The sequence below is a fragment of the Ochotona curzoniae genome, unplaced genomic scaffold, assembly GCF_017591425.1.
Source record: "Ochotona curzoniae isolate NIBS_2020 unplaced genomic scaffold, NIBS_Ocur_1.0 contig_2723, whole genome shotgun sequence".
Lineage (NCBI taxonomy): Eukaryota > Metazoa > Chordata > Mammalia > Lagomorpha > Ochotonidae > Ochotona > Ochotona curzoniae.
In genome coordinates this window covers 5,202,909-5,230,199 of record NW_024465573.1, presented here as the reverse complement: position 1 = coordinate 5,230,199, position 27,291 = coordinate 5,202,909, and the positions used below count along the sequence as shown (strand labels likewise).

Genomic DNA, 27,291 nt, shown 5'->3' with positions numbered 1-27,291 from the left:
TGGGCCTCTATCTAGCCCCTAAACTAAAATTCAAGCTCTCCTCCTTGCCCAAACCTGGGGCCAGCACCTGGAATTCCCTCAGCCATAGCCAGGCCCTGTCCAGGTAGTATACAAAAGCCGCAGTCACAAGATGCCTACCACCAGAGGGCGGCCTGGGTCCAGACTTGCCCTGAAAGTGCAGGTGGACTCAGAGGTTACCTGGACTGGGGTGGGCTGGGAGAGCCAAGAAAGAGCTGGCCTGGACAGGTTCTGTTTGCAAATGGAAAAGGTCCAGGCCAGATCCAGCGCTGGTTTCAAAGTCAACAACACTGAATGGAAGGTAGAGCTGCTATTAAGCTCTTTTTGAATGCTTTAGTGTTCTGAAGCTTCAAGTGCACAAGGGCGATAACCCAAGGGTGCATGTTCCCCTCCCAACACCACAGATGAAGACTGGGAACTGGGGTACGAGGAAGAGGAGGGGTTAGCATCAGCAGCATCAGGGTAAGGGATAGCTCTGGATCTCAACCTGTGCAGCCTCTCCTGTCCAACCCCCAGGCACACTTGCTTTCTCCTGATTCCCAGGACACCTCTCTCTTTGTCATCCTGACACTCACCCCCTCCACCCATCTTCGCAACTTGCCTCTGGCAGTGGTGCCATCAGATTGACACAGAGGTGTCATTCCAAACAGGTCTGCAAGCAAGGCCCTCCTGGCTGGCCTCTACCTTCCTCCCATCTGATTTTTTTTTTCAAACTGAATTTGGATCCACTCCCTTTGCTAGCCCCAAGGCAGGGAGCGACCCCCACCCTCACCCCCACACTCTGGCCCCACAGCCGCATCTGGCAGATGCAAAGGACTAGAAGGGACTTGTTGCTTGGTGGCCTTCCAGGACTCCTTGCTCTCTGCCTTCCTCCAGGCCCTGACAACTCAATCTAGCTGACATGACAGGAAATGAAAGTGAGGCAGGCGGCATACAGCCAAGATGGTGCTCCTTCTCTACTGAGGGGGATACCTAGCACTCCCACCCGGCTGTAGGTCATGGTAGGCAGATCAGACTCAGAAAGCCATCCATCCTGGAAGCAGGAGAAGCAGCTAGTGACTTCCTGCGGGGCACAGCCATGGGGGAGGTACTTAGGGAGGGCTCAGAATTGGTCACAAGTTCCAAACTCCAGCATCCTGGCTTGAGGCTTTGGTGACTGAAAAAGTCCTCTAGCTGTGAAGAATGGGTGGGGGTAGAGAGGGAGGGCAGGAGGGAGAGTTCATTTGCATCATATTTGCATTCATTTGCATATAGCTCTTTTGATGTCCAAAGGCACTAAAATATCCTGTCCTTGTTTCTTTCCCCCTTCTTTTCCTCTGTTCCCTTCTAACCTCCAGGCAGCACTCTCCTCTCTCTCTTTCTCTCTCTCTCTCCTCCCACCCCACTCTCTTAGTTTTTCCCCTCACAAGCTAAACAGACATAGCAGTATTAGGCCATGGGTTGGGGTTGGCACCTTCCCCACCATGTCCTACTGCCTAGAATTCAGAAAGCTGGTTTCAAGTCCGCTGTGAGACTAGGGAGCCAGCAAGGGATGCTTCACTTTCCCACTCTGCTTTATTTAACTGCAATGAATGGGGTGCAGCCCAGAGAGCATCCAGCGGAAGTTACCCTTCCCCAGGTTCCTGTAAGCACGGGGATCCACCCCAGCTTCCTACATCTAGGGAACACAGGAGGATTATATGTTCTTGGCATGAACGGATCGGATCTACTCTGGACCTGGCGCAATAGTTCAGTGGTTAACTCCTCACCTTGCAAGGTTGGGTCCCAGCTGTTCCACTTCCCATCCAGCTCCCTGCTTGTGGCCTGGGAAAGCAGTCAAGGATGGCCCAAAGCCTTGGAACCCTGCACCTGCATGGGAGACCTGGAAGAAGCTCCTAGTTCCTGGCTTTGAATCAGCTCAGCTTTAGCCATTACTGCCACTTGGGGAGTAAGCCAGTGGATGGAAGATTTTGCTCTGTCTCTCTCTTTGAACCTGACTTTCCAATACAAATAAATAAACTTTTAAAATGTGTGTGGGGGGGGTCAAAGGGAATCTATTCAGAGACCAGAGGCAGGGTTCCAGCAGACCTGAGTCTTACTCCCTACTCTCCCACCTATGAGCTAGTAGTGTTAACTTCCATGGACCTCCGTTTTCCAATGTGCAAAAGGGGCTAATAATTCATCTAAAGTCATGTTGATTGATTAAATAGCATGTGTTTTGCCCAGTTCTTTGCACAAAGGCAACGCTTATGCAATGAATGAGCAAGGTAGCACCTGCCCCTCACTTCCCTAACTGCCCCCACGCACGCTGTGTGCAGCCCCAGATTGTGCAGCCAGGCAGTGACCTCCCAGCATCTTATCAATGTCGCAGTGCCCACTGCCCAGATCAGCCTCCACCTCCTCCCCCACTGCAGAGTCCCAGGCCACCTGGAAGATGGCAGAGAAAAAGCTCCTCTGGCTTCCGGAAAGCTGAAGCCCAGACGAAGAAAAAAAAAAGTACATCAGTGTCAGTGACCAAATACGGTGTTTAGAGCAGCGGACCCTCAGTGCCCAAGGCCATGCAAATGACATGTAATGATGATATGGACATCATAGGCACATGCGGGTATATATGTGGTATGCAGGCATTCTGCTGGCAGGACGGCAGGGGAGTGCAGCTGCAGATTAAGAAATGAGCCTCAGGGAAGGGACCAAACCTGAGTAGGGAAGGGGAGGGAAAGGAGGGCGAAGAGGGAAGGAGGGGAGTTTGCCAGGTCACTGAGCAGCCTTTGAGAACCCCTGCCTTCTGGCCCAGGGTAGGGAAAGGAGAGGTGCAGGTGACTGGGGAGTGGGTTCTGTGGGGACCGAAGCACTAAGCCATTGAGGCACCCATGGACAACGCAATCTACAGCTGTGGTGTGCCAGCACTGAGGGCTGAGTACCAATAGAACATAGGAGCCCGTCAATTAGCAATGAGGACCGAGGCTAAGCAAAGGGCCACATAATCCCCAGCGGAGACTTTAACGTTGGTTGTGTCCTGTTAACTGAGTGAAAGAACTGATTCCAGAGGGAGTAGGACACAGGACTTCAGGACAACAGCCCCAATGGCACACTGGCTCCAAGCCTCATTCTCCTCATCTGTAAAATGGACCTAATAATGGTCTAAGTTGTCAGGAGGACTCCATGAGATATCCAGTCAAAGTAGGGTGTTACTAAAGAATCCTTGGGATGGACAGTGGGGTGGACACAGCAGGTAGGAAAAAACATCGTGAACGGGACGTGGAGGGAGAAAGCACAGAATCTGGTCTGAGAGCAGAAACCAGAATTTGGGACCAGGATGAAGCCAGGTTGGTGGGGATGCCCTGCCCTCCGCTGTCTTGGCGTGGCTTTCCGGGCTTCCTTGCAGTGGCCCCTTGGTTTCCATTCACATCACCAACCAGGACCTGCAGAGAGGAGGTGGGAGAGGAGGACGGGGTGAGCCAGGCTTGGACCATGATGGTTTGACAGTGCTACAAAGAGCACTGGAGTGGAAGTCCAGAGACTGTGTTTCAGCCAGGCTGTCACTGGGAACCTGAGAAGCTTAAATCAATCTCTTTTCAGTCTGGAAATCAGCTGAGCCCCCAGCTCTCAACTTCCCACCCCTCCTGGAGCAAAAGCCTCAGGGCAGCCTTGTGTCCTGGGGGCCCGGAGGCCAGGGGATACCTAGCCTGAGATCACAGCTGGGCGCTATCTAGGCTCCCACACAGGGGTGGGAAGCCTGGCCACCTGCTCAGCCCCACATAGCCGCAGGTGGTGCCTGAGCACCTGGTCGGCTGCACAGCCAAGCCAGGTTCAGGGAGGTGAAGAACCCTGTCCCCTGTCACACAGCGGGGAGCCTCTGGGAGCAAAGATTCCAGGACCTAATTCCCATTGCACCCCACGGGTTCGCCCAGCGCTCCAGCTGTCACCTACACTACGGGAGCGCTTAAGTGCGGGAGTCTGTTCAGGCGGCAGCTCCAGCCCGCGCCACACCGCGCCAGGGGTTCCTCAAAAGGGCCAGCTGGGCAGGACTGTGGTGGGGAGAGGCGGCGGGACTCGGCTCGGGCAGACAGGTGTTCCTCGGGGTCGGGACCCGCCCCGGCAGCACCCCGACCCCCTCCCCCGGGCCCCGGCTCTCCGCATGCAAATTGCTGCTTTGCATGGGCCCGGGGCCAGGCGCGGGGGCCCTGCCAGGGGGCGTGGCCGGCGGCCCCCGCCCCGCGAGCCGCGTGCTCACCTGGGGAGTGTGGCAATCCTGGCCGCGCCGAGCGCTGCCGGGGCCGGAGCAGCGGAGCGCGCCACGGCAGCGGCGGCAGAAGCGGTGGCGGCGACCGCGGCGGTGGCAGCCGGGGGCTGGAGGGAGGAGACCCTGGCTTCCCAGGGGGCCCGGCTGGGGCAGACGCGAGGGACCTGGGGGGGCGCTGGCTTTGGCCCCGCCTGGGGCAGGATGGTGAATCTGGAACCTATGCACACAGGTGAGGGGCGAGGGGAGTAAGCTCAGACAGGTGGCACTGTGCGCACGGGAAGGGGCGCGGGACAGGAACGTGGGGTGGGGGTGGAAGCTGTTTCCCAGCAGCCATGAGGGGACGGTATAGATAGCGGGTTTGTCCTGGGGCCAGTGTGGGGAGGTGTCCAAGGGGACGAAAGATTTCGGAATCTGGGACAAGAAACCTTGGAAAAGAGCGAGGGTAGGGACTGGGGCGGGGGCGCTCCTGCAATCCTTGCGTGGGGAGGGGGTGTACTTTTTCCCGTCTCAAGACTCACCCAGCCAGGGGTGTGGACCCAGGAGTGCGTCAGTGAGGGAAATTCCTGCACCCACATGTTATGTGTTAGGTGTCCCAGCACATGTGTGAACGAGAGACTAGATGAGCATTTGGTTTTGAAGGGGTTCCTTAGGAGAGGTGAGCCCAGTGAGCTATTAAGAGGCACACACCTGGGGCAGGTGCTATGCCACCCATTGTATTGATTGGGACTTGTGCAAGCCAGCCTCTGCTTGTGTCACAGCTATGTCACACGTCACCACGTGTGAGTTGGGAAAGGTGATGGAACAGACCCCAGAGGTGACATTTTGTGGGGAATAGATACCTACACAGGTGTTCCTGGTGTATGGGTGTGGGGGGTGTCCTGTGGCCCCTGGAACTGCTGTATGTTCAGTGCATGGTGGGTACCTCCTCCTGTGTATCTAAGAAGGGGTATCCTCTGACACATTTCTGAGTCCCCCTTATCCTGGGCAGGAATCCAGGAGATGGAAATGCATTTAGCGGGAGTGAGCTTCCCGTGAATGAATGGGTGGTGGAAGATGGGTGGGCCTGAAGGGATGGCCCATGATCCCTCCTCCAGCAGCAGGGTGAAGTGGAGCTGTGGAGCTGAAGGGCTGGGCTTGGGCCAGAGTGGTGTTAAGGTGGGCTTTCTTGATGTCTGCGGGCCTGAGTGAAAAATAAACTGGAGCTGAAGTGAGCTGGGCCAGACTCGGTCGCTGGAAACGGGGCACCCTGTCTCTCTGAGTGGGCAGGACCCAGTAGTCAGGGCTATTGAGGGGAGTTTTTCTATTTGCTCTCCTTCTGGAAGAGTAGAGAGTGAGGGTGGGAGATGAGGCCGTTCTCCTGACCCATCTCCTTGAACTGAGCAGGCTTTGGACTTCTGTGGGCCTACTCATCCTGCCAGGCAGCAGCAGTGGGGGTACACGGGGCCTGGAGCCCAGATTCACAGGTGCTATTTCCCGGCAGAGTTGAGTGAGAGGGAGGCAGGCTGGCTGGCAGAAAGGTGCTGAACCAGGAAGGGCTGGGCGAGGCTGGAGGGCCCATCCACCTGGGAGTCATCCAGTGTCTGGAAAAGTCTGTTTCCAGGCCCAGACACAGGGCTGGGCATAGCTGGGGGGCACAGGCTCTTCTGCCTCTACTTCCTTGCAAGAGAAGGGTAGCCCAGCAATGGGTGGGAAGTTCTTTAAGGATCAAGATCAGAGACTTCCTGGGGTTTTCCACCTCCTTGTCTCCTGGAGGCTCCGGATCTGGGGAAGTGGGAGGAGAACACGAGCCAGCTAGGACCCAGCAGCCCAAAGACTGAGGAGAGTCCCCAAGGTGACTAGAGGAGAAGTGAGGTTAAGAAAGGTCCCCCCCACCAAGGACCCCCCACTGCCCATGCTTCCTACTACAGCCAATTCCCAGCCAATGCCTCTCAGAGTTCCAGATGCCTTTTCCACCTCCATTCCCTTGGGCAGAGAGGTTCCAGAAACAAAAGAGGGAACAGCAAAACCCAACATGGGGGTCTCTGTCTACCTTGGTGTGCAGTCCTGATTCATCTCTCTGCATGTCCTGGCAGCCCCTCCACAGCCCATTTCTCGGGCTGTAGGGGCTTCCCCTTGAGGGGCTGGTTCTCTTTTGGGGCACTTCCATGGGGTCTCTGTGGCCTTCTGGGGAGTATATTGACTGTCCACTGGGAGGGGGCGCTCTTTGCTGGGGTCTTGTGCCTTTTCTGGTAGTGCTGGGGAGGGTGCTGTGGGGGTACCTTCCTCCTGCTATGCAGTTTCACCAGGGACCCTGCTCTGGGGTCCTCTTTAACTTCTGGATCCTCTCTGTGGAGACCTGCTCTCCTTTGAGTCTTATTTCCCCCCACATGAATCCTGTATTCTTCTGCTTCTTGATAAACAGCATTTTTCCCGTGAGTCTCCTACGCTGGGCCCTTGGGGGCTCCTCCTCACATTGATTTACTGGAACAGCTTGGAGGCAAGAAGGAGGAAAAATGGAGCCCACAAACTCTATTCCACAGGCTGCTCCCATGCCCCCTATTTCAATGACCCCATCAGTACCAGGGCCCCTGATCAGCCACCACACTCTAACAACATGGGAATAGGCCATGGGTATAGACCATGATTTGGGTTTGCCTGGAACCTTGATGCTTTGGGCTTTATAGAGCATCCCTTGCAGAGGGGTTGGGGTGTGGAGGGAGCCTGCAGATCTAGATAGAGAAGGCAGGACGTGACCAGACATGGGAGTTCCCTAGCCCAAGAGGAGCTCCTTGTCCCCCAGCAAAAAGCAGGTGAAAGGGCAAATGGCAAATGAGGCAGCCAGCAAGCTGGAGATGGAGACAGGGGAGAGAAGAAGTGGACATCTGTTTGGCTCCCCATCTACCCCACCCCCACCACTACCCCAAGTGTCAGGAGGCAGAGGCTGAGCTCAGGAATACCTCTGGGGTTGTAAAGCCCCATTACAGGAAGGGAAGAAGTCTGTTCTGGAAGCTCTAGAGCTCTGAAGGGCTTGGAAGTAAGACTGGTGGACTGCTGGGCATTCCTGGTGGAAACATCCCCAACAGCTGAGGTGTAGTATTTATATCACTGTGTAGGGTATCTGCAACTTACATTGATGTGTCTGACTTCAAGTCCTGGAACTGACCCCTGCTCACAAAGGTTTCCAGGGGTGACCGTGACAGGCAGGGGAGGGTCTGCAGCTGGTATCTGGGTTCTGTCCCAGAGCAGATGAGCCTCCCTAGGAAAGGGAGTGGTGGCAAGAAGCCCACTCAGTCACTGCAGAGATAAGAAGGCCAAGAAGCCGGGCCACACCCCACACGGCTCTGGTGCAGCCTGGGCCCGGCAAGCACTGTCCCACGGGGGAAGGGTTACAGCGTCTCATCTTGGGCAGTTTCGGTATTGGCCCATTTTTAGGCTGAGACCCAAGAGCTCGTTCCACCCATCAGCCCCAGCCTCCTACCCGATAGGAACAGGTTCTCAGTGTCTTAGCATTCTCCAGAACTTGGGGAGAGGGAGGTGTCACAGGCCATCTCACCCTGCCCCTGCACTGGGACTGTGCTGCGAGTGTTGCAGTGTGGCTCTTTCATGGCAGGACACAGGGGTGGCCAGAGAGGGGGACTCCTTCTCAACTTCCTCTGAGACATGGCCAAGATGAAAGTCACAGCTACTTTCAAGGAAGAATGATATGGTTTCTGGGTCTATCTAAAGGTGATGAGGAGGGTGGATGTTGGAGGGGTGTCGGTGTTAACAGGTGTAAAGTGATGGATGGTTTCTCTGAAGAAGTACCCGCTGAAATGACAGGTGTTTGGAAGCAGTTAATTCAGTCTGGGCAGCATCCCAGCCCCACTGCCCATACCCTTTTTACCTGAATGCTTTTCCCTGGGAAGTCAGAATTTGGAGAATGCCTACAACTTCCCAGGTAGACCAAAAAATCAGTGAGACCAAAACAAAACCAAGGGTAGTCACTTGTAGGGGCAGGAGTTAAGGTAGAGGTGTGAGAAGAGGGGCAAAGAGTGAGGGGCCTAGTGTCTCCCCCACAGTGGCAGTTAAATCAGGTCCTTTGCCAGGTACTTTATACCTGGAACCCAGCCAGGCAGTTGGCATTCAGCCTCTGACAGGCATGTGCATCACTGTCCCCATGTTTTAAGATGAGAAAAATCCATGTCTGAATATGTGGCTAGGGCCGCTGTAGCTTTCCAGCGACGTCACTGGGGCTAAGTCCCCGAGATTTGTCGGATACCAAAACCCAGGCACTGAATTCTGGAGCCACTCAAAGGCTGAACGCACCTCCTGCACCTGCGCCTCTCCCTCAGCAGGCTGTTGGAGAATCACTGCGGTGAAGGGTGAGCTGCCGATCCAGGCCAGCGCTTTCGTGGGTGGGAGGAGAACAGCCCGGTTCCCCAGCCGAGCAGAGGCAGCGGCGGCAGAGCCCTCTGCGGAGGTGTCCAGGTGGCCTACTCTGGCTGCTCTGCATAGTCACGCATGGCAGATGATACAGAAAGTCTGCAAGTGCAGCAGGAAAGTCTGAGGTCATGCTCAGGCAGTGCCTTCCCGAAGGCGGCGTGCTGGCGGAACTGCTGGGTAGGGAGGCCGTGCCCCACACGGGGGATGTCCCAGAAGGAGAGCTGCACGGTTGATGGGGCTCCAAAGATCCCTCAGACCACAGTGAGTGCTACGGCTGGCTTGCCCCCTCCCACGGGGGTGCTGAGGTCTCTGAAATCTCCACCTGTGTCTGGCTTGGCTGCACCACAGAGGTGTGACCCTCTGCCAGAGCCACAGACAGCATTATCCTTATTAAAAATAGGCCCCCTCCTCTCTTCTCCTGGACTCCAGGTCCTCCCTTTTACCCTTCAACCTGACCATCTCCAGACCTGGGCCTCCAGACTGCCAACTGCCTGATTACCTGATGCAAATGAAGTCTGTCTGCTTGACTGGGATTGGTTGGGGAGCCAAGTATGCAAATAGACTCACCACGACTTTATCTGGTTTGAAAGAGTTAAAGTGCTGCCCCAGAGAAGAGGGGGTGGGGGTCAGCATGATTTGAATAAAATATTCTTCTGTCTTTAACGGCTTCAGCTTTTGAGTGATTTAGCAAGGGGAAGAGAAGAGAGAGAGAGAGAGGAGTTAGTTAAAAGTTGCATGTTTTTCCTTTCCTCTGCTGACCCCGAAGCAGATTTAGGGGCCTCGTAGGTGATGGCTTTTGACTGTTATGGATAAATGCTTAATTTACTGAAATGAAGCCAAGCAGAAAGGCTGGGGTAGCAGCACTTGGGGGCCGAGGTTGGGGGCTGGTGTAGGTGTTGTCTCTTTCTCCCTCACTCCGTGAGCAAATCAGAGAGGAGGTAAGGTAAGACTCCCGGGAGGACAAGATTCCCCAGGGAGGGCCCCAGGGGAGCAGGGTTTGAGCCCCCCCACAAAGGCCCCAAAAGACGGAAGAGAGCCAGCTGTGGTTTAAGGCTACTCTTCCAGGTAGGAGCGGACATAGAGTGAGGAGAAGTGAGGGGTAGTTCTTCTATTCCTTAAAAACTAAAGTAAAATATATTCCAGAGGAAGGGTCCCCCATTCCATCCCTGCCTGGTACCGCTCCCCTGGTTAATTGTTGCCAACCCAGTCCTGATGGTGGGAGGAAGTGGTAAAGAATGATGCAGAAGGTGAGAGCTGCACGGGGACTGGAGAAAGGGGGAAGGCAGGCGAGGGAGGAGGCAAGCTGGAGAGGAGGGGATGAATGCCCGGGCTTATGAATATTCTAATAGTTGTATGTTCAGGAATCAGGAATTTGAAAGTCTGATGGTTGTTGTAATTACACATTCATCTTTGCTGTTTAGTTAAAGCCACATATGTCATAGCAAGAAAATTGTGACCTGCTGTTAAAATCAGTTGTGTTTTCCCTGCAGACCTCAAGATGAGTGGGGATGTGGCAGACTCCACGGACACGCGTGGCTCGCTCAGCCAGGTGGAGCCAGGTAAGGGCAATGGGACGGAAAGCAGGGGGATTGGAGATAGGTGGAAATCATCAAACTGTGTGTTTTTTTCTACTTGCTGGACCTTTCAGCAAATCAGACAAAAGCTGGAACTTGGGCCGAGAGAAGTCTCTGAAAATACAGATCAGGGCCCTGGAGACTTCCAGCAATGGCTATTGGGCTACAATGGTTCAGAAGGAGCTAGCTCCTAAGGAACAGAATAAAACCAATAAGTTATGCAAGAAACTTTTTTTAAAGATTTGTTTATTTTAAAAATTTGGAATTATAGAGGACAGAAAGGAGAATGATCTTCCATCCGCTATTTCACTCCCCATATGACTGCAGTGACTGACTGTGGGCCTAGGAGCTTTTTCATCCAGGTCGCTCATGTGGGTGTCAGCAGTCCAAACACTTGAGCCATCTTTTTCTGCTGCTTTTCCCAAGCTATTAGCAGGGAGCTGGATGGGAAGTGAAACAGCTGGGCAAGAACTGGGGCCTGTGTTGAATGGCAGCATAGCATAGGAAGGCTTTTCCTGTGTACCCCAATGCTGCCCCATTCACTCTTGTGTTCCTGGACACAGCAGGCTGTGTTCCCTGGAGGACAGAAGGCCAATCCTGTCTCTAGTAGATGGAACAAGGATCTTCTGAGCTCAAATTTCCCAACAGTCTTACTCAAGGAACTAACTGAAAAGAGCTGTGTGCAAATGATCCCCTTCCAGATAAGCATGTAGGTATTGGACATGCTGGGAGAGGAAGGTGGAGTGCCCACAGGTGGCTTTGCTCTGTAAAGAAGGAAAAGAGGACCGAAGAGAACCAAGAAGGTTTCACAGCTCCCTATGCATACCTCCATAGCCCGAGCCTTGCTTTGAAAGCGCCATATAATTAAAAAGAACTTAAAGAAAGATGAGTAGAAATTGTAACACCACCAAATAACTTTAATAGCATCCCAACAAGACCTCAATTAGTCTTTCATCTGGATCATTAGAGACATAGAAATTAGTAGTGGAAGAGAATCGATGTCCCCTAGAGCTAAGCTCTTTTTCAAGTCTTCTGGAGCAGTCTAGTGCCATTCTTGAGGTTAAAAGACTCGGGATCAGGCACAAGATAATTAGGGGTCTTGGTGGGGGGATGGGCATCTGCAGGAGACATTTGCCATAAACTCTGCTGCTCTCCTGTTCAATGTCTGAAGCAGTGTCTCCTATGCTTTCAACAAGGGTACTTCAAGGAGTTTGTGGAAAATGCCTAGTGTGAAAATATTAAGCGTGAACTTCAAAATTTGGGGCACCAAAACAGACTTTTTTTTTTAACAAATTATTTTGTTTATTTGAAAGACAGAGTTACAAAGAGGGAGAATCAGAGAGAGAGAGAGCACTCTTCCAATAACTAGTTTACTCCCCATTGGCCACAACTGCATCAGGCTTTCCTATGTAGGTGGCAGCATCAAAGTACTCAGAACATCTTCTACTGCCTTCCTAGGCACATTAGCAGGAAGCTGGATGGGAAGCAGAACAGCTGAAACTAAAACTAATATTATAATATAGGTTGCTGACATCGCAGGCAGCAGCTTAATCCAATGTCATGCCACTCCCTAGACTTATCTTAAAAAAAAAAGATTTATTTATTTGACTTGGAAGATCAGAATTACAGAGAAAGAGGGAAAAATAGAGACATCTTCCATCTGCTGGTTCACTTCCCAGATGGCTGCAGTGGTCAGAGTTAGGCCAGTCTGAAGCTGGAAGCCTGGAGCCTCCTCTAGGTCTCCCACATGGATACAGGGTCTCCAAGGACTTGAGCCATCCTCTGCTGCCTTCTCATGTAATAAATAGAGAACTGGATGGGGAAGTGGAGCAGCCTAGACATCCCATATAGGATGCTGGCACTGGCAGGCAGAGAATTAGCTTAACACTATCATGCTGGCCCTTAGACTTTCCTTCTTAAAGCACATTTTTAATTTGAAAGACAGATAAAGAGAATCAGAGAGAGATACAGGGATCTATTCTGATAGTTCACTGCCCAGCTGCTAGAAACAGCTAGGCCTTGGCTGGGGCCGAAGCCACGAATGGGAAGTGAATCCAGGTCTTTCATTTTGGTAGCAAGAGCCCAGTTTCATGAGCATCAACTGCTGTCTCCCAGGGTCTGCATTATCAGGAAGCTGGAGCCAAAAGCCAGAGGTAGAGACAATATACTGGAGCTGGGTACTTTGATGTGCAGTGCAGGCATTGAAGCCGGTGTTCTAACGGCTGGATAAATGGCAGGCCCTTTATCTTTTGAGCTCATCTTTCCACTCACTTTTGGAAATACCCTTGTGTTTTGCTTGTATATATGAACAGCTGGACTGAAGATCTTGTGGGCTTGTTGTACCCGTTTCCAACTGTTGTATGAGCTGAGTGTGCCTTTTTAATATGAGTCTATCGAGGGGAAGGGAACACTTGTTTTTCCCAGTTGAGAAGAAATTTTCTTTTGATCTCAAGAGCTCGAGCAAGACTTTAAAATCAGGTCAACTGGAGAGTTATGGGTATAGTCCCAGTAGCAACACCATTCCCTAGAGAACTAGCAGAGCAGGGAGCTGCAATCCCTGAGAAGCCTGGTGACCTCTTCCTAGACACAGACTGGCTGGAGCCCACTTTCAGTGGATCCCACAGCCAAGACCCATTCCTAATAGGAAGAACACACTTAGTGCTGGCACTGCTGCTATGACCAAGCCAGGGGAAAGCGTTGGGAGCAAGAAGGAGTCACACAAAACCTGGGAAGGTGATGGGGAGAAACGGGGCTCAGACCCCAGGACTGGGGAGAATGGTGTTTTCTGGACAACCACAGCAAATTCCACTCAGATCTGAGATCATGGGAGTTGTGCATAGGGAGGGTGAAGAAGAAAACCATCCAGTCACAGGCCATGACACAGGTCATGCAAGATCATGCCCATCTGATCTGTGGCCCTCAACCAGCCAGGTTGTTTCCCTAGGAGGCAGGAGCTCATGACCTTCTAAGACTGTGGATTTAGAATTGAACGGGCCTGGGATGAGATCCACAGTTCTACTGCTTACTGGCTTTATGACCTGATAATTCATCTTCTCCACCATTGAGAGGGGGAGAAGTAACATCAGTTACAGTAACGATGGACTAAGTTATTAGAAGTGATAGCTAAGGCCCTTGGCACAGTGCTGGCGCATGGCTCCGTGATCACCATTATCTTTATTCTCTCTCTATCAATATGGTACCTTTTTATTTATTTACTTTGAAATTTACAGAGAGAAAGGGAGAGACAGAGAGAGAGAGATCTTCCATCTGCTGTTTCACTCCCCAAAAAGTTGTAATGACCAGTACCGGGCTGATCCAAAGCCAGGAGCCAGGAGCTTCTGGATGTCCCACTCAGGTACAGGTGCCTCAAGGCTTTGGGTCATCCTTTGTCACTTTCCTAGACTATAAACAGGGAACTAGCTTATAAGTGGAGCATCTGGGACATGAACTGGTACCCATATGGAATGCTGACATCACAGGTACAACACTGGCCCCTAAATTTAACATCTTAATGATTTTTAAAAGATATTTATTTATTCATTAATTCATTCATTCATTAGAAAGACAGAGTAACACAGAGAAGGAAAGATAAAAAACAGTCTTCCATCTGCTGGTTCACTCCCCAAATGTAATAAACAGCCAGGGTTGGGTCAGGCTGGAGCCAAGAGCCAGGACTCCATCCAGGTCTCCCACATGGATTACAGGAACCCTGGGGAACTTGGGCCATCATCTGTTGCCTGCCAAGCACATTAGCAGGAAGTTGGATCAGAAACAGAGTAACTGTAACTCAAACTAGTCTATGATATGGGATGAGAGCATACTGAGTGGCAGCTGTGCCTGCAGCAGCACAATTTACACCCGTTTCTACCGCTGCAGGCAGCCATGAGATTGTGGGATTGTGAGAGACACCAAGTAGGCCATCTTCACTGCTGAGTGCTCTGGGGCTGAAAGTGGCTGGAGCCTGCTACTCCCCTTCATTCAGACCAGTGAGCCAGGCCCTGGGGCTGGCTTTTCTGGCTGTGCCTTTTGGGAAAGGATTTTTCACAGCTTCTTCTCCATCCTAGGAGCCAGAGACATCTGTTCAGAATGCCTCTGCTGTCCGGGACTTGCGCACCCTAGATCTTTCTTACTCCGGGGCTGGTAGCATCAATACTTAGGTGATCCTTAAATTACTGCATGTTGTAAAGAGCGAGAAAAAAGAGGTAGCTAATTAAAGTAACCAAACTTCCTGGAAAGTCATTCTGACTCATTTTTTTACACAGAAGAGCTTATTATGAGTTACAATAGTTACCAACCTGCTTTAATGGCTTCCTTTGGATTTTTAAAAGACAGGTTTGCCTTCCCAGCGGTATATAAATTAATAGGTGGTTTGTCTCCAGGTTTTAAAAGGAGCTATAAACAAAGGTGACCTAGAAAGCCCTGCTCCCTGAGAGTACCCCCTGTGCTGTGTGAAATCCCCCAAGGGGCACATGGGGTAAGAGCTGGGAAAGCGGGAGCAAGTACAACACACACCACACACACATACTCTGGCCAGCCACACAGAGGTCAAAGTGCACAGACTGGTACCAGCAGACCTCCTGTGGGCTCCCCCTTCCTACCTTCTCTTGGGGGGCAGGAGAGAAAGTATGAACAACCCAAGACCCCACCCCACCTAGGAATGTCTCTGTGGCACCACCAAGGGCTGGGGGTAGGTTGTGATGCCCTGCCCTGAGCTTGACCCCACACAGTGAATACTTGTGCACAGAAGACAAACACCCAGCTTCTCTAACTTCCTGCACCCACCGTTACTTCCGTGCCTGCACTTGCTTTTCCTTTGCTCCAGAGGCTGGCAGCAACTGTTTTCTGCTCCCAGCTAAGCAGCTTAGTAATACAACTTTCCCCTCATTGCATAAACCCCAAGACCCACCGCAGCACCAGAGCCACTAACCTCAGGTCTGTGAACCATGTTGGTCACATTGCAGCCTCAGTGACAAGAGAGGAATGGTGCAGCTCCAAGAGGAAGGAAGGAAAGACGAAGCACAGCTATAGAATCTCCTCCACTCATGGCCCCCCATAGGCATCGTCACCTCTAGTCCCAGCAAAGAACAACTGTATCTGAGAGTGAGAAATGAATGTATCCAGGATCATGCATCTTATTTTTCTAAAAGGCAGAGAAAAGACAATGACAGAGACAGATCCCCTAACTACTAACTTGCCTCCCCCCCGATCCCCAATATACACAGTTGGACAAGGCAGAAGTGGCAGGGACCCAGATGCTGATGCTGTTTCTCCAGGTGCACCTGAGCATGAAGCTACAATCAGAAGCACAGTTGGGCCTCCATCCAGATGTGGAATATGGGCTGTGCTGAGCACCCTCCCTGGATTTGGCATTTTAGGACCATGTGTCTAACTCAGGCCTGTGTGACCCCATCAGGTTACTGACCTTGACTGCTGTTCACTCCCAGCACCTTGTCCCAGCAATCATTGTTCCACATGGGCTTTGATTTTCCCTACTGAAAAATGGGAGTTCAAACCAGATCATCTCTGAGGGCTCCATTGTTAGAGTCATGCACAGGGCTCTGCTTTCCCATGCTCCCACCTGTGTCTGTGTGTTGCTTTCCTCTGAATGATCCTGTCTCCCTGCCCTGTAACCTTATCTCCAGTCTTCCCCTCTCAGCCCTTGCTTTCCCTGCATCTCTAGCTGTCTTGCCCCATTTATTCTCCAGTCCTCTGTGAGCTGGCTGGCAGTGTCCTTACTGATAGTAAGGAGGCATCCCTGACCATCTGTGCCTCCTCAAGAAGCCTCCCTTCTAGGGCAAGAGGTCAAGATTGTGTGGATACAGTGATGGCAAGACCCATGGGGACACGCATTTGGTCTTTACAACAACTTTAAGAGAAGTCAGTGTCAACACAAACATGACGGGAAGGAATGTTAGCTGAAGGTCACTCCCAGGGTTCAATACCCAGCAATTCAGGCTTTGTCTTTCTAATGATTTTCCGCCTCAGGATGGGAGTGGAAAAACAGGAGCCAACAAGGAGAACCAGGGATGGAGGACAGAATGTGTGGCAGCTTCTAGGGAGATGCCTCCCATTTTGGAGGATGGCTTAGCAGGGTTGGGGGAGTCAAACCCACCACAAACAGATGAATGTTGTGCAGGAAGCAGAAGCTCTGTGTGAGGCCATGACTGGGGAAGTGCGGGAAGCCTGTGGTCTATTCTAAGCCTCTGCGCACAGTGGAGGGTAAACTTTATGCTTGGAGTGAACTCTGCCTCCTACCCTAGGCCTGCAGCAGCCCCTGTCAAGGTCCCAGCCCCACCATCCACCTCCTGTGGCTCTGCAGGTGCAATTATTGTCTGTAGACTTCCCAGCCAACATGACCCCGGCGAAGGTACACAATGCTACTGTCCTCTCAGAGATCTGGGAAGGGCACCCCCTAAGAAGGGAGTCCCAGGCACATAAGGGGAAGCTAAAGATGAGGGAGGAACTGGGCTTAGACAGTCCCCGCTGCCTTTGCCCCATCCTGCCCAGCCTCAATTGTCCCATTTCAAAAGTGTTCCAAGGTGAGTCAGGAGAAAAGCTGGATCCTTCACCCAGGGCTTTCAGCATAGCAATAAGGAGAAGTGGACAAAATTTCTGTGGGAAGTATCACTGAGGCACAAGGAGGTTAGTGTGGCTCTGCCAGTGTCCCGAGGAAAGATCCAAGGCTTGAAGCTCTCTCTTACAATCAGTTCATTCCCAGCCCTCACTGTCTCTACCTGACAGAGTCCCTACCAAACTGAGGGTTCTGGTTATAGCACACATGGAAGACATTAAGAGATGAAGATGATTTTCAGTCCAGTCAACTATTCTGCAAATGGCAGATAGGACAGAAGTCGAGATAGTCCCCAAGAGTCAAGTTGTATTGACAGCCATTTCCAAATGAGGCCACACATGCTCACATGTACATGTACCCCACACATGCAACTGCTCTTATTATGGATAAATGAACGTGGGGTGAAGTTAATCTGACAAGTGTCCAGCACCATACAAATAGAGTCCACTGTAAGGTTGAACATTACTGGAAATATGGGGGTTGACAGGGGGAAGACTAAGACAAGCTCTGCCACTGGAAAAGTGGCACAAGCCCTCTTGTACCTGGTGCTTGAGTTTCATCACAGTAGGGGAGGAAGTCCTGGGGGAATTAAATGAAGGGACAGCCTAGGTGGTCCCCAGGTCTAAGCCCCAGTCTGTTCCTCCCCGCCCCTGCCCCACCCATCCCTCACCACCCTGGAGTTGCTATGTGAACTTAGCATCCTCTCTGTGTCCAGAGGAAGAACAGATATGGATTCCTGAGGCGACACAAGGACACTCCAAGAAGTTTGTGGAATATGCGATTAAGACAAGCTTATGGAGCAGACATTTGGTATAGATGCCCACATCACCTATAACAACCCCTGGTTCTGCTGTTGCCTCCAGTTTCCTGCTAATGAAAGCCTTAAGAGGCAAGAGATGATGGTTCAATCAGTTGTTACAGACCTGGATTGAATTTCAGCTTCGGATTTTGCCTTGGTCCAGCCTTGGCTGTTGCAAGGAGTTTGGAGTGAATCAACAAATGCGAGTTCTATCAATCTCTCTCTCTCTCTGCCCCTTTACCTTTTAAATAAATAAGATACACCAAAACATTTTAAGGTGAATTACTTCCAGTGCAAAATATTGTTAAAGTCCATGCTCAGGCTTTCCCATAGCAGGCATTTTCCTTGAACCTTTGAAGACCCTTGTCAAGATTCTCAGAACCTTGCATCTGAACCTCTCTCTCATCCTTTGAAGATGAACCATCGCTGCAAAGTGAGAGAATCAACTATCCTTAGAACTTTCTTTCTCCGCTTGCCTTCCATCCTTAAGAAGATCCAACCCCACAATTTTTCTAGGCTGCCTACCCTCCTAGGATACCATCCCCAACACATTCAAGTCCTCTGTCACCTAAAGCCTTCACACTGTAGCCCAAGCCCATTTCCTTGGGTTTGCCCTCCTTGCACCAGAACACAGTTTCCATCTGCCTTGGTTTCTGGTTTCTAGTTTCTGTGACAGGGAAATTAGAAGCTACTGGCTCAGGGGTGGGCATTTGGCACGGCAGCTGCCTGCATCCCGTATCAAAGTACCTGGGTTTGAGGTCTGGCTCTGTTCCCAATTCCACCTTCCTGCTAATGTGTACCCTGGGAGGTAACAGATGCAGGCACCCATGGAGCATGTGGGTCCATGCCACCTACATGGGATACCCAATCTGAGTTTGTAGTTCCTGGTTTTGGACTGGCCCAACCCTAGCTGTTATGGACATTTGGAGAATGAACCAGCAGATGAAAGACACACTCTCTTCTCTCTCTCTCTCTCTCTCTTATTACTCTGCCTTTCAAAAAAAAGGGGGGGGGGCAGGGGCTGATGTTGTGGCACAGTAAGTTAAGCTACTGCCACTTGTAACAGTGGTATCTCCTGTTGCAGTACTGATTCAAGTCTGACTGCTCTGCTTACAATTCAGCTCCCTGCTAATGCTCCTGGGAGGACAGCAGCTATTGGCTCAAGTACTTGAGCCCCTGTCACCCATCTGGGAGACCCAGATGGAATTCTAGCTCCTGGCTTCAGTCTTGGCTTAATCCTGGCTCTCTCTGCCACTGTGCCTTTCAAAAAACTAAATATTAAAAAAAAAGTAGAATATTCTAACTCAACATCCAGGCTTTAGACTGTGACCCTGTCCACAGATCTTGGGTGAGAAGCCTATGGTACAAGGAATTGTTTCTTTGCCTCCAAGCATCCAGAGAACCCCAACAATAAAGCAGCTGCCACAGTAGCCTGCATTTGTGCTAAGACTTCCAGCTGCTCACACATTCTCAACCAGCAGATCAAAGTGGGCAGATGAGTCATGTGTGGCGGGACAGTCCTGCCTGACACCCTCTTGTGGCTCTCAAAAGTCTTTTTGAAAAAAATGTCCCCTCCCACAACCCCGGCTGTGTTCAGAAGAACATAGGTTCAATTTCTCTCCCACCTAAGAGAGGATAAAATTGAGAGATCCCAGGAGCCATCTGTGATGCTGGAATCCCATATGAGTACCAGTTCAAGTCCCAGCTGTTCCGCTTCAATCTAGCTCCCTGCTAATGCACCTGAGAAGGCAGTATAAGATGTAGAAGATGGCACCCATGTTGGAGACCTGGAAAAAGCTCCTGGCTCCTGGTTCTGGCCTGGCCCAGCTGTAGCTATTATAGCCATTTGGGGAAGAAACCAGCAGCTAGAATATTTCTCTCTCTCCCTCTCTCTCTCTCTCTCCCCCTCCCCCTGCCTCCTTCTCCTTCTGACTCTGATATTCAATAAATAAACAATTTTTTTTTAAAGTGAGGGAGCTCAGTGGTGGTGCATATATGAGCATGTATGTTTAACCCCTAGTTCACATATGACTGTACATGAAATTCTTTTCTCAGTCTGGGAAGGGAACCAGAGTCTGCTTCCCATCTGCCACAGACCAGTGCCAGCCCTGCTGCGTTGGAGCTATCTGTCACCAGCACCCAAACTTGTCTGCACCTAGTTTGATAGGAGGATCCCACTGACTGCATGCTTGGACATGCTGTTAATATTTCTGAATCCATGCTTTCCTCACAGTTCATCTCTGGCCATGGATCTTAACATACAGTTCATGAATGGGCCTTGCTGGCAAGCTCTTGAAGGGTCCTGCCCAAGAGGAGTTTATGTTGTACATTAGAAAGTCCTTCTTTTGTATCCCATAAGCAACAGGTGCACCTGACCTGGGTGCATCTTCTCATGACTCCCTTAGTAGTCTTCTCATTCCCACTCTAGAGATGGCACAGGGTTGCAGTGGGGACCCCAGCAGGAAAGAGGCCTCAGTCTATCACTGGCTGGCAGGTGCTACCTGACAAACTGCGTCCTGGGCGTCAGAGATGTAAGCTTCCACCACTCCCTGGCATCCAAATTTCAGTTCCCTCACTCCCCAATCCAAGCAGTGAGTAAAGGCTTGTGGTCTCTCACAAGCCACCCTCCTCCTCCAGACACAATTAGGGCAATGAGCACCCTGGTATGGAAAAGTGCTGAACACGTGGAAAGCGCATTTAAAGAGGGATGAGCAACCCAACTAAGACATGTCTTGGGGGCTTGAGGGGCAGCAGCCAGATCAGGCAACTAACATGTGGTTACTGTCTGTCCTGTCCCATGCCCTGTACCCACAGACGGATATACACAAATTCTCATGCACCCCACCCTCCCAAGAAATCTCTTCTCTGAAATCTGGTCTGGGCATGCCTCCAATCTGTCCCCCAGGGGTCTGGTGGACTACAAGAGGTGTTGGGGAGCTGAGCAGCTGGTATCTGAGGCTGGCATTGTTGCTGTGTTTAGGCCGTTCTCCCATGGCCAGGCTTGTCTGAGATGCCCCAAGATGGCCACAGACAAGAGTGGACAATAGGCCCATCTACCCTCTCATTTCCATTCCTGCAGTCTGGTTTGGTTGAAGAGGGTTAGGTTCCCAGCTAAGGGTCCTCCCTGCTGAGGGTAGGGTCACTCTCCTTTGAGCCTGAGGATCACAGCAGGGTGGAGCAGGGCAGGGTTCAGCATGACCAGAGCCCTCAAATGCAGCTGGAGGCTTCCATCACCAAGAGTTCAAAGTATCCAACTGGGTTCTCAATGGACTGCTGAGCTCACTGGTGGGTGCTCCCAGGGCCCCACTGTTGCCTTTGGAGGTTTGGGATAACCCAAGCTTGTGTGCCAAACCAGGAGCATGGGAAACAAAGCTGTGAGCATCTCCCAAAAGGCACCAGTGCTGTTGTTGACTCAAAAAATAATAGGGGTTCATTTGCATGACACTTTACATACAGGTTTGATGCACTGCCTTTCATCTCATACCACTGGCACCACTGTAGCCTCCCAAGTCTCCCTTTTTCAATCTCCTGCCATTAGTCTGGGGACTTCTCTGTACCCACCTGCCCCCTACCAGGGGCCAGGTCCCCCCAATCCCACCAGTCAACTTCCTTTTTGGGTTGACCACACCTGGGTGTACTGGGCTCACAAGTGTAGGAGAAGGAAGCACAGGCCTCACCCCACCAAGCAGCTCAGTTAGAGATGGCCCACAACACCCCACCAGTTTACTATTGGTTGCAGTGGGGACCCTGGGAGAGGGCTTGTGCAAGCGCCACCTCTTTCTGCTTAGGCTGGGAAGAGGAATGGGGAACTTAAGCCTGGGAGCCCAGAGAAGTGCAGAAAAGAGAGGAAACCGGGTGGTTGCTATGACGATGGGGTCCTGGCGTCCAATTTGCATAAGGCAATGATTTCCATACTGTAGGGTGAATTTCCATATCCCTGCCTCAAAGCTTGCTGGGGTGGGGAATGGGGAGAGGGGATGGGTCATTTGAAATTCAAATGAGGATGATTAAGGTTTTCTTGTGGAGGGAAGCGTGGACAAAAGGGGTTAAGCCAGCTGGCAAATGTGGGCTCCGGGGGCTCCAGGTTATCAAAGGGAGGCATGCCCTTGACTGGGTTCCTCTACCATCCCACCTCCTAGGAGTCTTTTGCATCTACCTTAGGTGAGAGAGCTCCTCCAGACCCTGGCTTCTGAGCCATCTCTGCACTTTCGGGCTGGGCAGAGCAGGTGTGAGGACAGATGGATTCTGTACTCTTCTTTACTACCCACCTGTCGTCACCTTAGACAAGTTGCTGCCCCTCTCTGGGCCCTGAGGTGCTGCATCAGATGAAGAGTCTGAACTTGTACTCCATGAAGCTTGGGCCTGTGAGCACCCACTTCACCCCCCCCCCCAACCACCGAATCCTTTCCACATACACCAGTTAGTTTTTATAAGGTACTTTGAATGATGTGAGTGGCTACACCCTAAATTTCTCTAACGTGTGCTCCCCTGCTCCTCTGACCTTGGGGTTGTTCCTTAAAGATTGTCGGCTCAGCCTCTTCATCTATAAAATAGGGATAATGATAGTGCATGCACTATAGGGCTGCTGTGAGGATTAAGTGAGTCAACGTTTATGAAACACTCTCCAACAGCGCCTGCTAGAGGAGTACATTGGGAAGAAAAGCATCCAGATGGTGTACCCTTGTGCAAGCCACCCAACAGCCAGTCCAGGGAGCCTGGGTTGGGAGATGGGCATGACATGACCCCTTACCCCTTCCCCTGAGCAAGTTTACTTGTAAGTTCACTCCTGGCCAGTCCCTTGCTGCATCCACAGGTGTCCAAGAGTTTGATGACAGCCCCTTCTAGCAGCTACCAAATCTAAGTGGAAGCTTTCCCACACAGTATGGGCTGGTGTTGACGTTAACTCAAGCTTGCCTTCCACCCCTGAAGTATGAACATAAGCAGAAAGAAAGAGAGGGAGCCAGTGAGAAGAGTCCTTCCTTCCAGGCCACAGTGCTAAGAGACAGAGGAGATTCCCCAAGTCTGGATGGCATTTGTAGTTCGAGGCAATCTTGCAATCCTCTTTCATTTTTGAGTTTGTCAGCCGCTCTGTGTGAGGGTTCCTCTGAAGACCATGTGGTGCAGTGTGCAGACCAGGTAGCTGGGCTGCCCTCCTCAGCCTTTGCTTATCAACAAATGGGCTCTGGAATAAAAGTTTTCTGTGGTCCCCTTTAGAACTCTGATAGAACAAAAAGGCAGCTAATAATGTCTTGGGGAGATGTGCTCTTTGGGTGTGAATGAAACAGAGCTGTTAGCCATGCTTATTGAAGTTCCTTTGAAGTTGGGTTTTTATTGTTTTTCCAGGGTCAGGAGACTATGAGTCCACATAGGGCTCAGGTCCAAGAATCTTCTGGAACCTGATGCTGATTTGCCTAGGATGTTTCTTCCACTGGGCCCCTGCAGCCTACTTTGGACCCCTGGGATGATATAGGCAGTATCTCAACAAGAGATGAAGTGTGAACTCTGTGTCCTGGCCTGTTAGGAGACCCTGGTAAGGGAGCCTTTCCTTTACAATGACGTGGACAACTGCCAGAGGATGCTGGCCTGCTGTTCGGTTAAGGGTGCAGCAGGACTCCTGCACCTCACATGGTCTGGGACTAGGCTCTTGGCATCTGTGGAAAGGGACTAGAGAGCAGACTGTGGGGTTCAATCTCATGACTGAATGCAAGAGGAAAGCCATCATCACATTCAATGGGACTGCCCCAAGGATGCCCAGTGGTTGATCTTGTTGAATCTTTGGTTCTCTCCCTTGGACTAGACAGAGAGAAACTAAATGATACAGACCTCAAACTTCACAGACTGTCAGAGATGGAAGAAGCAGAGAAATCTAATAAGTGGATATATTCAGGTGAGCTAATTTTGATGTCAGTTGATGGATGGCTGAACCCTGAGTTGAAAGCAAAAGAGTGCAAGAATCTGCCAGTGATGTCTGTCCAAGGTACTTGTATGCTTGTATGCATACAAGTTTGCAATTGCTATCCACACCCTGACCTAACCAAGGATACTCAACTGAAACTCAGTCCTTGTAGCTGCTAAACCAGTGCTGTCCCCACAGTCTGCCAGGTCCTTCTATAGCCTATTCTTTGAGTACCTTCAAGGAGCAAACTTGGGCTCCTCCTGCTCCTAAGAAAGAGGTGGAAAGAAGAGGGAAAGGAACTTTCCATTTTGATCTTTCTGGGAAATTGATGGCTTTGTTATTTGCCCTCAGTTGGCAAGCCTATGAGAGAATGCTAGAGCCCAGTTTATCTGGTGTTCTCTGTCCAGAGTCCTGACTATTGGGCCACACGGCACACTTGCCCTTGGGGTCCCAGAAAAGACCAAGCTTGACTGGCCTTGGTGCTCACACTGGGAGCCATTTGGTTTGCTCTGATGTCTGGATGTTCAGCAATGCCTCCAGGATCCCAGGACCTTCATAAGTGCTGTGCCCAGAAGTGGTGGCAAGTTTGCGAAGTGGTAATAAAGTGTGCCTGGAAGACTTTCTTGGCTTTACTGGATGACAGAGTTGGTGAGAAGAGAGCAGTCCAGAAACGGGAGAGGCCCAGCCTTCTTGCGGAATGCCTGCGCCTTGTTTACCCAGCAAAAGTGAAAAATCCTGCTCGAACAGTTCTTGCACTTCCACCTCCCTCACCCAGAGAATTGCTCCCCAGGCAAACTCACATCCCAGAGCTGCCAAAGCTATGCAAATCAGCCAGGCCTGCAAGAAGGCAAGGCTATTGGCCCAACTGAGAGGCGGGAGAGCAGGCCTCCCAACTGAGAGGCAGGAGAGCAGGCCTCCCTCCTGGGTGCCCATGCCCACTCCTAGCATTGGGGAGTACAGGCTAATCCTTGGATGTTCCCACTTGGGCATAGTGACCAATCCCTGTTTAAGAGGGTTCTGGGGCTCCCTAAGAATTCAGTGTGCCTTTCTCTTTCTTTCTGCCACTGCCAAATCCTGCAGACCCAGAAATTGTCCTTACCTTTAACCTGAACTCTTCCAACTTCAGCCCTGGTCCCTGACCTGACAGAAAGCTCTTGGGTGGAATGAGCAGTCCTGGGTGTCCTGTGGGACCAGGGAGGGTGTTGAGTTTGGAGGAGCTCAACAGGGGCCTTGGAGGAGACTTCAGACCTTCTCCAATTTTAAAAGCTATTTAGGGACCTGGCATAGTAGCCTAACAGCTGAAGTCCTTGTCTTGCCAGGATCCAAAATGGGCATCGGTTCTAATCCCGGTAGCCCTGCTTCCCATCCAGCTCTCTGTTTGTAGCCCGGGAAAGCAATATGGGATGGCCCAAAGCCTTGGGACCCTGCACCTGTGCAGGAGACCCAGAGGAGTGTTCTGGCTCCTGGCTTCAGATCGGCACAGCTCCTGCCATTGTAACCACTTGGGGAGTTATTCAATGGACAGAAGATCTTGCTCTCTGTCTCTCCTCCTCTCTGTATATCTGACTTTCCAATAAAACTAAATAAATAAATCTTTTTAAAAAGGGGAAAAAGGGCTGCTAGTAATGCAGTAGTCATGCTGGGGAAGGAAAAATAAGTGTGCTGGAGGTCTGGAGACATGGGCTTTTGTCACACACACCCCACCTCTTCACTAAGGGTCCTTCCCCAACACTCAGCCAGCCTGTAAAACCTCCTACTTCATGTAAATCACATGGCCTCCTTCCCTCACCTGTAAAAACCAATGGATACTAGTACCTCATTCTCCCTGTGGCCTGGAGCTTGCCTCCCAGCCCCACCAACCGGCAGGGCTCCAAGATGTTCTCCCATTTCCTGCTTTATTGCCAGGAAGTCCACAAGGACTTTAACAGAGAACTAGAGAGACCTCAGTGGGTGACACTTCCAGCTAGACACACCTGTCACCCACACCTGTTGGTGCTGCCTTCTTGAGCACAACATCATGCTTATACCTAACACAGCCAGGCCCTCTTTTAATTCTCATGAGAGTTTGGATGGTCAAGTATTTTAAAAACTTTGGATCACTCCATGTAGCAGCTGTGAGTATTTCAGTTCTTGGTCTGTTTGAGCGTGGCTGCTGGTTTTACTGAAGAAAGTCTTTACTGGGAGAAAGGCTTCACATTGGAGCAGATGTCTGTAAAAGTGAGGCAAACCCATCTTTTATTCTGCGCTTAAATAGAGGAATGATGGATTTGTGACTGTTGCTGAAGGACTATTCTATAATGCAGAAGAAAACACTGGTGGGGAGAATAGTCGGGGAGGGTGGAAGGGGTTATCTCTGAGTCTATTGAATTTGCATTATGAAAAATAAGAAAAAAGAAAAGAATTGGGCAGGTCTTAATGTTACAATTTTAGCCAACTCTCTAGCATGAGATTGAAAAGTCAATTTTCAAGTTTATTTCTCAAAACAAAATCCCTTAAAAAAAAAATCATTGGTTTACTTAAAAAAAAAAATGTCCTGGGCCCAGCACAGTAGCCTAGCAGTTTAAGTCCTCGCCTAGCATGTGGGCACCAGGTTATGTCCCAGTGGTCCCGCTCCTCATTCAGCTCCCTGCTTGTGGCCTGGGAAAGCAGTTGAGGGTGGTTCAAGGCCTTGGGATTCTGCACCTGTGTGTGAGACCCAGAAGCTCCTGGCTACCGTGTTGGGCCGCATCTTAACCATTTCTAAATGTACAGTTCAGCCTAACCTATCAAACTTACAGAATTGATATTTTTTCAATGAAAGTTCAGGATTTTCATGTATTTCTTTGTATTTTCTCTTGTCTTTACCTCCAGTAAGTGTCTATGAAAGTGTTTCCTAATCCTGACTCTGTCATTTACTTATACGATTTTTATTTTTTTAAAAGATTTATTTTTTATTTTTATTTATTTATTGGAAAGTCAGATATACAGAGAGGAGGAGAGACAGAGAGGAAGATCTTCCATCCGATGATTCACTCCCCAAGTGAGCACAACGGCCGATGCTATGCCAATCCGAAGCCAGAATCCAGGAACTTCTTCCGGGTCTCCCACACAGGTGCAGGGTCCCAAGGCTCTGGTCCATCCTTGACTGCTTTCTCAGGCCACAAGCAGGGAGCTGGATGGGAAGTGGAGCTGCTGGGATTAGAACTGGCGCCCATATGGGATCCCGGGCATGAAAGGCAAGGACCTTAACCACTGCGCCATCACGCCGGGCCTATGATTTTTATTTTTTAAAAAAGTTATTTTTTGGGGGATGGGGGACATAAAGTGAGGTTGAATGAGTCTGCTCTCTGTCACTGATTCACTCCCTGAATGTCCACAGTGACTAGCAGCCAGAAACTCCATCCAGGTCCCCCACCTGGATGTCAGGAACCCGAGCCATCACCACTGCCTGTCAGGGCTGCATTGGCAGGAAGTTGGAGTCAGGAGCCAGAGTTGGGGGTTGCATGAAAGACACGGAAGTCTCAGCCAACGTCCTGACTACCAGGCTAAGTGCCTGCCCCATCAGCCACTGTGACGAGTTCCTTTTTCACCACACTTCAAATCACTTCTGAATGGGATCAGCATCCCTCCTGTTTGTTTGCCTAAGCTGTTGGTGAAAGCCGACCAGTCTGTCAGACACTGCAGGCTGGAGACTTACTGGGAAGATGATATGAGTCACAAGATTCCAGTGCTTGTCCTAGTTCAGGTTCTCTGAGGCTGCATGACCCCAAGAAGAAGCGTTTCCATTCTAGGTTGGAGCTTCAGTGCTGGACTCTAAAGAAGTGTCTGACT

The 27,291-nt window shown here is 50.9% G+C and overlaps 1 protein-coding gene across 2 annotated transcripts in view; it reads left to right on the top strand.

Moving 5' to 3' along the window:
* Positions 1–4,367: 4,367 nt before the first annotated feature.
* Positions 4,368–27,291, top strand: part of POU2F3 (POU class 2 homeobox 3) — a 74,395-nt gene continuing 51,471 nt past the window's right edge. The window contains exons 1-2 of one of the 2 annotated variants that reach the window (XM_040977208.1): positions 4,368–4,469; positions 10,132–10,200. In XM_040977208.1, the coding sequence (XP_040833142.1) occupies positions 4,442–4,469; positions 10,132–10,200 (97 nt within the window). In that variant the 5' untranslated portion in view covers positions 4,368–4,441. The remainder of the gene's footprint in view (positions 4,470–10,131; positions 10,201–27,291) is intronic. The other variant, XM_040977207.1, reaches the window with a different exon arrangement.